Source organism: Pangasianodon hypophthalmus, chromosome 1 (genome assembly GCF_027358585.1).
Source record: "Pangasianodon hypophthalmus isolate fPanHyp1 chromosome 1, fPanHyp1.pri, whole genome shotgun sequence".
NCBI lineage: Eukaryota > Metazoa > Chordata > Actinopteri > Siluriformes > Pangasiidae > Pangasianodon > Pangasianodon hypophthalmus.
The window spans coordinates 27,700,875-27,714,995 of NC_069710.1; the positions used below are offsets into that span (position 1 = coordinate 27,700,875).

General features: G+C 40.6%; 1 protein-coding gene across 6 annotated transcripts in view; it reads left to right on the plus strand.

Annotated features, from left to right (window-relative positions):
- rreb1a (ras responsive element binding protein 1a) overlaps positions 1 to 14,121 on the plus strand; it is a 52,995-nt gene that overhangs the window by 26,451 nt on the left and 12,423 nt on the right. For 5 of the 6 annotated variants that reach the window (XM_053234081.1, XM_053234092.1, XM_034302642.2 and 2 more), the window contains 4 exons: positions 6,812 to 6,913; positions 7,336 to 7,556; positions 11,365 to 11,454; positions 11,555 to 11,718. In XM_053234081.1, the coding sequence (XP_053090056.1) occupies positions 6,812 to 6,913; positions 7,336 to 7,556; positions 11,365 to 11,454; positions 11,555 to 11,718 (577 nt within the window). Of the gene's footprint in view, positions 1 to 6,811; positions 6,914 to 7,335; positions 7,557 to 11,364; positions 11,455 to 11,554; positions 11,719 to 14,121 lie in introns of those variants that run through there. The other variant, XM_053234087.1, reaches the window with a different exon arrangement.

The window sequence follows — 14,121 nt, forward strand, 5'->3', positions numbered from 1 at the left end:
AAGGGCCCAACAGTGGCAGCTTGGTGGTGCTGGGGCTTGATTCACCTTCTGATCAGTAACCCACAGCCTTAACTGTTGAGCCACCACTACCGATGTATTTACATTTGGCAGTGGTGTCTTTAAGTGCAACAGTGACGTGGACAAATCAGTAGCACGGGTGCACAGGACAAGCAGCTTATGTGTCCAGGCCATTCATTTTTTATTTGGCAGTTCTGTAGAACTCTGATCTGACAGTGAGCAGCATTTTTCTCCTGTCCTCCAACTGGAGTAAGAAAAAAAAAAATCCTGTTGACTTTTACAAAGCATTTTTTAAACATCTTGGATGTTATTGAACCAAGCTCATTTGTAACATGTCTTTAATCTGAGAAGTGTCCAAGACTTTAGTGCTGTGTTAACGAATTCAGCCAAAACACCAGTCTCTATAATCAGAAAGTGAGGTGTTATCCAGTTAAAAGTCATGTTTTTCAGTTTAGTGGTACTTTAAATGTAGTTTCCGTCTGTTGTCAGTATTATAATAGAGGCATTGTTGTAGCTTAACTGCTTGAAGTGCAAAGCAAGCTAACTAGAATTTTGGAGTAATTTCCCCAGCACTGTGTGTGTGTGTGTGTGTGTGTGTGTTGGAGAGAGAGAGAGGACTGTTGGCATGTCGAGGCAGGATGCAGGCGTGCACGGGCCTCAGTAGCTCAGAGTGACTCAGTGGAGACGAGAGAACAGCAGCAGCAGCAGACATGGATGACTCCAGCTTTCCCATAGGACCTTAAACACACACACACACTTTTGTTCCCAGCCATGTTGTGGTACAACTGAACTGTATCTTTGGCAGATTTTGGTGCTGTGCTGGAGTGAAGTTGCTGTGGCCAGCTTTCTTTCTCTAATACTGTATGAGAGAGACAGAGAGAGGGAGGGAGAGAGAGAGAGGGAGGGAGGGCAAGAGCCGCTTCCTTCCTCCATCTCTTCACACTCTTCTGCTTTGTGTTACTCATGCACAACACTGTTTGAGTGGGGTTGTATCCATCCTCCCCTTGACCACCTCCCTGCCTTTTACCCAGAGTCTTTTTGAGAAGCGTGGTGTCAGGACAGACACACAGGAGGCTGTAATAAATAGCCAACATATGGTCACCGGATCTGTGGCTTCGCAGGCCCCTCACCCTTAATCTCAGCCTACACATCTCTCTCTCTCTCTCTCTCTCTCTCTCACACCCTCCCTCCTTTCCACTCATCACGATGAACTTTTCATCTTTTTTTATTGAGCCTTTTGCAACAATAAGACTAATTTTTTTCCTACTGGCCACCAGTCCAGTTTTAAATTTTGGGAAAACTTTTTGCTAAAAAAAAAAAAAAAAAACTTGTACGCTTTAAAATTGGTATCCACAGAAACTGGAGGCAGAGCAACTAACAGTAGGGTACTGTTCAGTGCTGGTTGGTTTCGCATACGCATTGTACTACGAGTGCCTATATACACAGACACTGAATAAAAAAAAACAGAAGCTCAGAATAGTCTGGTTTCTTGGTGCCATGTTTATAGCATGAAAAACAACGCTGGGCTGTTTCGTTTCTCAACCTGGATAGAGTTTCAGTAGTTTTACGTTCTCAGTGACTAGAACATGAACTGAAATATAAAATATATACACATCTTTGCAGCTGCAAGGAGAATTTTGGTGCCTTGAAAGCACCCTAACAAACTTTTGAAATTAAATTCAGTTTTTATGGTCCAGATTTTACATTTCGTAGGAAATTTACAAATCCCATCAAGAAAGCCTTTTGTGTCAGGAATCTTGTTGCATCTAAGCAAGTTCTGTTTAATTAAAGGATGTTTAATTAAAGGGACACTATTAATTCATTCATATTAAATTCATTGTTCATGAATTCAGGCGCTCTGAGATGGGTGAAAAATGAACTAGCATCCTGAGATCAGGTGATGCCTGTTTGGGTCCGTTGTTGTTTTTAAAAGTGCAGTGGAAAAACTGCTTTTCATCTTTTCTTTTTCTCTCCTCCTCCCCTTATCCTTTAGTTCTTCACATGTGGGTGCTCTGCTCTCGGCAGGTAAAAGCATACTCCCCACACCCTCGCTCACACACAGACACGCGCACACACACACACACACACACACACACACACTAGCAGCACCATCTTCGCTCCTGTTAGCTTTGAAGTGTATGTGTCACTTTCGGCAGTTTGGCTCTGAGCCATTGTCTATCAGCCAGGTTTAGAAAAAGCTCATGGCAGTTCCAGCCTGGGAACTTCAGACAAGCAAGACAGCTACTAAAACAACCTATCTGCTTTTCTCCTGGAGCTGTTCCGCTCTCGAGTCGAGAGGGAAAAATTCCAGCACGCAATGAGAATTGTGCTAGTTCTGATGACATGAGAGGCCAAGTTGTAACTTTGGACCTTGGCCAGTGTTTATAGTTAAATTTAGATTGGGAATGAAGGCTGGTCAGTCTAATAAATAACCAGGTGTTGTTTCGCATGTGGCACAGTCACATGTAGCACTACTGGAGAACAGAGAACATCCTTTATATCGCTGCTGCATACGGGCAGGCACCGTGGTCAGGGTATCATAGTAAAATAGTACAACTTGTAGACATTTTCTCAATATATGATACAAATTTGCACACGATTGAATATATATTTTTTTATTACATATATATTTTTTTAATCAATGTGTCTTTTTAATGAGTAGCTTTTACATAAAATTATATAGTTTTCCCAAGCAAATTGTTTTCATTTAAAACTCTGCCTGTCTGAGAACGTGCTTGGTTGAGAAAATGCCAAGCATGTGGAAAGCTTCATCAGGAATGCTATTAAGATTTAAAATATAAAATTGTTTTCTCAGTCACTGCATAATTACATGTGTTATTTCATAACGTTAATACCTTCACTTTTATTCTAAAACAATCGAAAACAGTTAAAAATGAAGAAAACCCATCTATTAGTTGTTACCAAGAATAAATTCAACCAAGTGAGCCTGATTCATTAATTTTAATGCCCTGTCAGCTTTTTGTTACGTTGAGTAACTATGCAGTTGGAAATGAGGCTATTAAATAACACTCTCAGAAAAGTGTGCTGAGATGCATTTCATTTTATTTCATACTAATGTATCGTCCACCACAAGTGATGCACTTCCGGAAATTTCTCTGTCCCCTCTCTATTCTTTGTACTGACTCCATGGTGTGTCGCGTAATCAAATGGCTTTTAGCCCATCTGCAGCCTGTATGTGCGTGTGTGTAGGATGATTTAGCACTGCGGGAATCTTATCTCCTGAATGAGCCGTCATTGGCAGGGTACTCTAATCATTAGAGCCCCTCCAGTAAGGGGTCTCGCACCTCCATCATCCCCCACCTCAGACTTCCTTTACCTCCACTCTGCTTCACAGGAGGTCAGAGTCGTCTACAGAGTTTGGAAACGGTTTCACACGAGAAATGGCTGGCTACTACTGAGGAGCTCGTGCCCAAGCCCCCACCCTGTTAGGAAAATCCGTCATGATTATTGATGACAGCTAAAATTTGGTGGTAAGAATACAATGCTGTTTGGCTGCTTTAATTCTTCCCCTGACGTTGCAGCCTCACAGGGATCTGTGTACACCCCTCTGGAGGGAGCTCACTCCGGTTTGGGGAAATTGCTAGAGACAAGTTTTTCTGACTGTAATCCAAGTGAGCACTTCATAGATTCCTTCATGCATCAGTTGTTATGTTGGTGATGCTTTGGCAGTGCTTTGAGTGTAGTCCTGCCAGTACAGCTTGTTAGAGAGAGGGAGGGAGAGAGAGAGAGAGAGAGAGCGAGCGCACAGAGTGGAAGGAGGGAGGGCGCTGTGGTGAGGAAGGGGGCATACTTTTCCAGAGTGTTTGGCAGCATGCGAGGACTTTTCCAGCCTCATGTGCCTCTGTTTCTCCTGAACCCAAACGAACACACACACACAAAACTTAATATCGCTCTGTGCATGACCTTTTCAGTGTCACCTGTGGATGGTTTCTTCTTACAAATATGTTTAAGAACCAGTGTATATATTTGTGTGCGTGTGTGTTGTGCTTCAGTGAGAGTGATGGGTGGGAACAGATGTAGTAACAGTAGCACCCCCACCCTCAAACTTTCTCCTGGCTAAGCTGCAAGAATCTAATAACAAGTGTCACTCTCTCTCCCTTTCACACAACTCCAAACCTGCCCCAGTGTTGGGAAATCCTCTTTTTTTTTTCTCTCCACCATGCACACCAGGTCTGTACTAACTCGTCTTGTCTCTACACTTCCCCTAATAGGACAGTTTTCCCTTTGATTCGTGTTTTCATCTTTTTCTTTCGATCTGGTACATCACTTCTTTGCCCCATCCCCCTCTACCATCATCTGTTGCCGTTAATTTTGGAGTCCATAAAAGTGCCAGGGTGGTGAACGAGCGTGTCCCCTCCACCGAGCTGATGGACCACTGAGCTGCTCCTCTCTGACGATACTCTTACAGAAGTACTCTTTAGTTAGAGTGTAGCTATCTAGGGTGTATACTGTCTTCATACTGTAGCATGTTTGTGCCATGTTGAGAAGCTCTGCATTTTAATTCACTCTTTAGCTGACTCCAGAACAATGTAGTGTTGATTATAGATTGCATCAAACTTGATTAAGGAAATAGGGACTTTTCGTGCAGTTTATTTTGATTATGAAGACAAATTGCTGGTTTCCTAGTGATAATAATACAGTACAAGTCAATCGGAAATAGATGTAGGCCGGAAATATCGACCGGCTAACTACTGCAGTGACTTTTAGTCCAATTAGTTAATGCTCTATTTTGTTTTCATACTTATGTTTACGTACTCGAACAGCAGTCCCTTGGTGTAATGCTACACATTTTTAACACCATATTTTATGTTGTTATTAGCTAGCTATCTCTTGTAGCAATGCTTTCCAAGTTCTTTTTAAACCAGCTAAAATATATATACAGTATTTCAGCTGGAGAAATAGTATCTTTGACGTTTGATTGGACCAAATTGTCAGGAGAACGACTATATTCACGACATTGCCCATCATGTCTTTTGTGTTTCACGTTCAAACAGTTCAGCGTCCATGCTTCTCCTACTCGTCTTCCTTACTCAATAAGTCAATTAGGGCTTATTCCAGAATCATATGTTAGGCTTAACATATGATGATATAATATGATACTGTTTTTTTTTTTTTTTTTTTTTGTTTTTTTAAAGTCACAGTACACTTTTCTGATATACTGCAGTATTTTTATAACATTTTATGTTTTTTTTTTTTTAATTACAAGCTGATTGGAAGCTTATTTGATGTTAAAATTTTGCACTTAATAAGTAGTTAATTTATATTGATTTTTCCTCCTTTTCAATGTTAAGTAGTTAATTTCTGGAGACATTAATAAAAGTGTCAGCAGACACTGTACATAGGCTTTTCACTTTTTTTTCTGTTTTGCTGGCAGATTGTTTGTAAAGCTGTATATTATGATACATATCATTTATCATAGAAATGTACTCAAGTATCATTTTATGATATTTTTTTCATGTCACCCATCCCTACTCCCAGTCCAGCAGTGGTGTGTACATGTGAGTGTGAGTCGAGCAGGCCTCACCATGACTCTGATCTACAGCCGGTTAAAGCACACGTGTGAATTTACCAGCATTTGTCCTGTTGGTGTTGAGCAGCATCTCTGATGAGCACGTCCATCACACTGCAGTGTAATGGCATTCTCATCATCTGCACTGACCAACACACACATACACACTCACTCCATCTCTTTGTCCGTCTGTTTCCACTCTCTGGTGAGGAGGAAGTTGCCTGGACCGGAGAAGAGCTTCCTGTGGGGCCGTAAACGGGAAACGGCAATTAGCCGAGGGAGAAGCCTGTTACTTCACCCCTCTCTTCTCTCCCTCTTCTCTCTCTGACTCATCTTTCTCTTTCTCTTTTGTTTTGTCATCTTTCCACATTACTCAACTTTCTTGCCTCTCTCTTTTTTTTTTTTTTTTTTTTTTTTTTTTTTTTTTTTTTTAAGCACTAAGATCCATTCCTCAAGTTGTGTCAAAGCTAGCCTGGATTTTTCTTTCATGTGTGACTATATGCGCATCATGTGTGACTACATATCTGTTAACCAGGGTGTGTGTGTGTGTGTGTGTGTGTGTTGCCTTCTAAGAAAGTACTAAGTACTTAATCTAAAAACCCATCTGCTTTAATGATGTTTCAACAAATCACATCTCTCTATCTTTACCTGTGAGGATTAGAAAAAAAAACAGATCTGTACCTCAAATAATTCTGTTCTTTCAACTTGGAGAAAACTACCAGCAGTTCAGTATTTAAAAGTACAGGCCCCTCAATTCACTGGGGATAATATTTGATTTTGACCTCTCGTGATATCACCCTTGTGCTTGTGCTAGAATCTGCCACGCTTGTCATGTCATGAGACAGACAGATGCACACTCTCATGCACACACACTCGTTCTCTCGTGCTTTGCAGTCAGGTGCTGGAGTCATAAAGCACACACAGCGCCAGCTCCATGTCAGTGTGTGTGATCTGTCTCACGTCTGAGGCAACAGGACATTCTGCTTTTTGAGGCACACATCTCTGGAAAATAAAAGTTTCAGACTTCTGATGCTGACTTGTCTCAGCTGTCCTCTGGTTTGATGTTGGATGTGAAAGATTTTAGTCATGCAACTCCCTAATATGTATCATAAAGTTAAAAAGTCCCAACATCATCTTAGCTTACTTTGGCACATTATGGACGGTTTTTCTTAAGTTGCAAGCTTATAAAGACCTCTAAACAAGTCCATGCACAATCTTTCTCTCATCTGTCTCTTTTAAACATCTCTTATCTCTGTGTTGCAGTGATGGATAGTTCAGCAGAGGAGAAGAAGATGGGGGAGGAGGTCAGCTCTGCCATCGGCACCATGGAGGCCGAGCAGACGGAGGAGACAGATCATTGCGCTGGTAAGACACGCTGGCTTCACTTAGCTGAGAAATATCATTTTAATGTTTGGAGATGTGGAATCATATCATGTAATTGATACATGATATGTATCACAGTATTTTGTTTTGCTCATAAAGTTGGAACAAACAATACACTAACAAATTGGCAATACTACAGTATGTTTTTTTTTATTATTAAAAAAATATCACCCAATGAAAATACTTAAAAAGGTAGAAGAGAGAAGCTACTTGTTAATCTGGTCAAAAATGAGGCTGGTTGATGATGTAGGACTACTGATGTTACACTTGACTTTAGTTATTGTGATAACAATGACACATGATGCATACATGTTTGAACTTGCATATTAAGCTGTTATACAGTTATGTTAAACAGCCTGTTTGTGGCACTCCACATCAGCAAACCACCTGTGATTATTCCCTAGAGAGTCCGAGAAAGTCGGTGGTGAGTGTAGCGGACGCACAGATCCGAGTGGAGGCAGGGAAAGAGGGAGCGGATGGAGCAGACCTCTCGTCCATCACCTCGATGATGAGCACTGTGATGAAAGCAGCTCAGCTGAATGGAGGGGTGGAGGTTTCCAACAAAACCCCCACCAAGACTTCCAGTAAGAGCCCCAGCGCCAGCCGGTACACCAGGAAGAGTCAGGTATATATAGAGCCTCATGCACTCACACACACTAACCAGCTTGGCTAAGCCTTGCTGCTTGAGCTCAGAAGCTTCTACATACACTGTTGGAGGGGAAAAAAAAAGTTTTATTTTGCACAATAGATTAGTTTTGTGGTTTAACCTTAAAGGATGTATGAAGTGTTTCCTTTCAGAAAAGGTTTCAAGTCAAACTCATTTTGAATGCTATAACAATGAACTATTTAAAAGAACCCTTAAGGAATCGTAAGTGAGATCATACTCACTTGTTCCCACACGCAAAACTTTATAAACTCACTTTCGCAGATGCTCTTGTTTGTTCATTTAAAGCCTATAAAGCCTATCAGCATGTTTCTGCTGATTACATTTACACCACTTACATCAGCCATACAGTGGGCTTTTGTAAACTCTGAGATAACTACACTAAATCAAACATCAAAATCTGATGTAGTTGATGTAACCATGGAAAAGGAGCCATTTTAGGCCAGCACATATTTTGCATGTAAACATATGGGAAGGCACCAGGTGGTCAGAACAAGGACCAGTTTTAAAAAGCGATGCAGCTGATATTTCTTTGTCAGAGCTGCCACAATTTTCAGCACTTTCTTTTTTTTTTTTTTAATCATATGACCTGTCTGGTTGCAGCTTAGAGGGAAAGTGAAAGAACCAAAATGGAGTGGAAAGCGCGGGTGGGAAACTTTGTCTTGTAGGTGAATAAGGAGCTTTATATGTTGAAACCAACATATAAAATGGCAATATTTGAATGTAGCTAAGTTTTAGGACATTGACTGGTATCCACTGTGTAACTCTATATAACTCTATATAACCCCCTAAGGGAGTAAAGCTAAGGGATCCAGAGTAAGACTAAATGTTTAGAAATAAAACTAATATTTATTATTATTATTATTAAATATAAATAAGTAGAAGTAAAGCTTGTTTTTTGCGTGTATGCATATGTTCCTTACGCAGACTGTTAAGTCATTAATCAGCCTTACATGATAGGATGGGGATAATGACGTTGTTCTACACTGGTGTCTGGTGTTTCAAACGTGCAAGTGAGCTCGACAGATATACGAGATGTCTAGGCTAGCAGCTTGGCAAGAGTCTTGCAGCTGATACACGGCATACGGGTACAGCTAAACCATAGGCCATATTTTACTGCGTCAGCTGGAGCGATGTAGCATTGTGTTTGTGTAGTTGACTGGACCAGTAGCAGGTGTGTGGGTGTGCGTGTGTTTCTGCATTAAGAGCGGGTGGGATGACGCAGGTGAGAGAGTGTGTGTTCATGCAGACAGAGTGTCCTCGTGTTGAAGCGGAGGGACACATGGTCCTCGGCCCCTCAATCCTCCTTTTGTACACGCAGCTCGTCATCACATGGTGCCGATTAAAGCGTGCACTTCAGGCCTGTAAGTGCCCTCATGTGGGGATAACAGGTGTTAGTTCTGACCTCTCGGCACCCCCTCCCCACCGCCCCCAAAATCTAGTCCTCTAAAGTTTTCTCAATTAAATGGATGAATGGATAAATGCAGGTTTTCAAACTGTTAGATAGTAGGATTGCCATAATCATTAAAATTAGCATTTTAATTACTTATGAATTTTATACTTTGACACAGAGTAGTAGCTGTACTCCATGCATTTGTATCACATAAACCACGGAAGATGAAACACTGACTTAAACTGAATTTCTGACTTCTTAAGTAAACAATATTACAAGGAGGCCATGGCAGTTTTATCATAAAGGTTTCATATGCATTTTTATTTATTCATCCTGTCACTAGATTTTACATTTTCATGTTATCTGAGATCTTTTACTGCCCTTCATGCAAGATTTTTTTTTCTTTTTTTTAATTTACACATCCCACAATAATAGTGAGGCATCTAAATGTAACACATGGGATCTTAAAGAATATTTGAATGCTGTTTTTTTTTTTTTTTTTTTTTTGGTAGCTTTTTTGGCCATTTTTTCTCTAGTATTCAAACAATAAAACTTGTCCCGAAAGCTTTACTGAGTATTGGTGTATTGTGAAAGCGGGTGCCATTATGGTCTCTTTCTCAGACTTCTCTTCCTTTTTTGAGAAATTAGAAGAGGTTTATGGTGCATTATTTAATTGGCTGGATTAATTTCGCATAAATCAGCATACACAAACTGTGCATAGAGGACCTGCTCAGCTCAGATATGATCAATAACACACACACACACACCAACAGCTGACCCATCACAAAGTTCTACCAGTTCCAAATTTTCCACCTTTCACTGTATACATAAAAAAGCATGGAAAAGTTAAGAGTATATATTTGGAGAACAGTTTGCTGTTTGATGGTCACTGATCTGTGATTGCAAGTCACCATACCTAGCAAGTTGTTTTAAACCTTACAGCAGAACAGCAATACCTCTCAACACGTACAGTGTACTCTGCCAAAGTTGTATATTTTATTACAGATAAATATAGAAATATATTAACAAGTATTTTTAGAACTGCATCAAAGAACTGAAGCTTCGTTTAAGGACATGGTCTGAGAGATGCCAGTAAAAACATTAAAAATGGGCTGCTCTCAGATCCTAAAGCACTTCAAATAAGTGTTTTATTTAAAGACAGTGAAGCTTTATGTGTTCCTTCTAATCCTGAACCGATCCTGCAACTTTAAGGGAAATGTGTGACTGATATTACTAAGGCCAATAAAGCTGTTCAGGAGAAATGTTGCACACAGTTTTTGGGCACTGAGCAATGGTTTATTTTTGGGAGATACTGATAGCGTGCATTATTTTCTGTTTGTTTCACCTGAGCTGGCCTTTAGCCCTCTGGGTCTGTCTGTGATTGGAGGGAAAACCTATACATATATAACCTACAGCATAAGCATCAGAAAATCTGAAGTATTTGTGCCCTTGATTGTGTGTGCATGCATTGTATGATTTTGTTCTGGAGTTTTGTGTGTGTGATGGCATGGTGTGTAACTTGGATGTGGCCTTCTGGGAGTGCAGTAAGAGTCGAGCAGGGCTACACACCAAACTCAGAGTTAATGATCTGCTCTACTGTCAACATTAGTGGGAGGGAGCACATGGTGTTGGGTTACAATGATCTGCCACTCAAGGTGAAAGAGGAATGCGCACACAGACACACAGACACACACACACACAGAGTTTACTTTTAGGATGCTCATTTGACACACATTCACACATGTACCTTTAACTTGAATGACCACAGAATGGAAAATGGACAATTTCTTTGAAAACAATATGGAAACAAAATTGAAACAAAATTATAGAAACAAAACTAGAAGTAACGTAAGAGAGTTGCATAGTGTATATATAGAGTTCAGAAAGGGTTACAGTTTGTTTCAGTCTGACTTCACACTGATGGATAAGATATCTGGATTCATTTTGTAAGCTTGGACTGTCTCACAGGAACAGCAGCAACACAAGTAGATGAAAGGCCAGATCATCATACTCTCTTATTTATCTAGCTGAGTATTTATTTAGACCAGAATTTTATACATACAGCAAGGATCAATGAAACAGTCAAGGGCAGAAGACAAGGCCACCAGATGGGATTTTACCCACACTCCCTTCTGTTTTTAGCACAGGCAGACCAAAACAGACATGGGGGCACTTCTGTCAATCCTGGAATTGTACTTTATACAGTCATGGTTATATTTGATTTTTGTTCTGAATTTAGTGTCTGCCAGACTGAGGCATATAACCTGGGTCTTAATTTAACATTATATTGATGGTAGTAATCCAAGGCCCTTGACCTACCTGCATTGTGTCGCTGTCTTATAATATAATATATATATGCGTGTGTGTGTGTTTTAGGATGTCAAGGATGACACCTCATCTCTCATCTGCCCACTGTGTGACAAAAATTGTCAAACTCAGCACCAGCTTACGATGCATATTCGCCAGGTAACACACACGTGTATGTGTTTTAATTGTTTTAAGCCACATTTGAGATTCTCCCACATTAGTGAGGCATCTCTCTTTCTTTCTGTCTCTCTGTCTTCAGCATAACTCTGATACTGGAGCTTCAGACCACTCATGCAGTATCTGTGGAAAGTGCCTGAGCTCGGCCAGCTCTCTGGACCGCCACATGTTGGTGCACAGCGGTGAGAGGCCATACAAATGCTCTGTGTGCGGCCAGACTTTCACCACCAACGGCAACATGCACAGGTCAGACACATGGCAACCTCTTTCAGGTCTTTGTTCGGCAAGATGGCTGGCATAGCACTGTTCTTATCAGGGCATTGGAAACTGCTGTGTCTGGCATTGGAAACTGCTCTTTTAGAGAGTTGAAGCTAGGATGGATGCTGCTACACTGTCTCTTTTGGCTCTTTCACTCAATCAGAGTTTAGTCTTTTTAAATCGAACCCTGGCACGGTTCATTTGGGCAGGTTTGAACACAGCAAACATTTGAATGGGGACCTTGAATTGGTCTGATATTGTATAACTGCGGTGAGAAGATGATTCATCAGAAACTGAACCAAATATGCTGTTTTACAGGTTGTGAGCATTTAACGTGCAATATGCAAAATAGGTGACAGAGGACAGAGTTGGAGGGCAGTGTGTTCTGGATATTTGAAGCGAGAAACACAAGGAAATGCCGAATACAGTGCACAATAATTCTGTTGTTTTTAAATCTTTTATTTAATTAATTAATTTAGTCTTAATTTACCACCACATCTTTGTGTTCGGTTGATATCAGTGATTTTCTGTGCATGCTTCCAAGTTTTAGATTTCAGACCAAAGTTTAAAAGACCTTGGTGAGAATGTTTTTAGCCCCTATACTTTCTCACACACTCCTCAAAAGATTTTTTACTGGTCTGAAACCGGCTCAGTCCAAATAGGTCACATTCTAGGACTATTATTTAAGAAAGTGCCATTTAAGACTGGCTGCCACTCATTTCAATATTTTATACATATTGAAAACTGATAAATTGCTCAAGACAAGGCGAAACATTTCCATAAAAAACAGTCAGGTTTATATTGATGGGAAATGCTGAAACTGTTTTGTGTTGGAGCCAAGAGCACACGTCTGAACAGTGCTGCTAAGTATTTGTACAGGTGACTCATCTGTGGTGGTAAAGCAGGAGTTTGCTTGTGTGTGTCTGTGTTTGTGTGTTTGACAAAGAGAGAGTGTGACAGGGGATGTGAGTGAGTTAACTGGACCATCCAGACAGACACCTGTGGCTTTTTTCCTCATGCTTAGGCTCCCAACAATGAGGTCTAATCCCAAGATTAGCAATGACTGTGTATCCTGGAGGACTCAGCATTTGTGTGTGTCTGTTGTGTGTGTGTGTGTGTGTGTGTGTGTGTGAGGGAGACATCTCCCACTCTGATGCAAGATTCTTAGTGGCTCACATTTTGTAGCTCCACACTGAAGGCACTTGGTAGACGTGACAAGTCAGGGCTGGTTTATACTTCTCCGTTGAAGCGGTTTTGCATTGGGACACAGAGGGGAGGGGGTGTAAGGGTGTGCACGGTATCTACAGTACGGCATCAGTTCTACATCAAGCCAAATAAGGCGAACGCTGATTGGTTGAGGTAGAAAGGTGTGACCCTTCTTTAGCATGTTATATCAAGGGTTTCAGAGTAGTATTGCTTATATAAGTCTTGTTTATCTGGTAGCAGAGATGAATATTGGGTGAGACCTTTAAAAAAATAGTGCCTTTCAGAGATGACATGCAGGGGGCGGGGCTTATTATGTATTCTATTTTAATATACGATATCCACAATTGACTTTCTCATCATTTTCTATGGAGAAAATCTGAAACCCAAACTGTTCCATGTCTGGCCTAATTTAATACCTATCAGCATTGTATCAGTGATTTAGAACCAGAAAGTAGACAGCTGCTGCTGCTTCTCTATTCATTCTGCAGTGAAATGCGAGACCTTCAATTAGTTTTTCTATTTTCTGCCCCCTAGTGGACACGTTCATGTTTTTGTGCAAATATGAAGGCAGACACCTGTGTGACCACTTGTACACGATACAGTCATGTGTTCACAAATACACGGACGCAGAAGTATAAACCAGGCCTCTGTGCGTGAAGAGATAGCGATCTGAAATTCCTTTTCCCTAATGCTGGTCCGGCAGAGCAGCACTGCTGAGTGGTTCAGCTTCCTCACTCCTCTAACACAGCTAATTGGCTATTGAAAGACTTTCATTAGCTAATGAGGTTAGTCAGGAATGGTTGAGTAGCGGAATGTTTAAACAGTGTACACAGTCTGTGTGTGTGTGTGTGTTTCTCATAGTGACGGAAATGAAAATATCTGGTTGATCACTTTTTAAAAAAATGGAATAGAAATGCTTCATAGTTATTGTACACGTGCAATGCAATTTGATTTGCAGTTGCCAGAGATGCAGAGTAAAATCATTTGAATGAATATGTGAATATGTACATAGCAATGGCATAGCAAGGCATATTGGCATCACAGTCCATAGCTGTACAATTGTCCTATCCTATTTTGTCTATATCACGTAATATATTTTTGAACGTCTGAGAAATGTAGTAGAGTAGTAAATTAAGACCATATGACATAAATATAATCTATAGTCAACTTCGTGACACCCTGTTA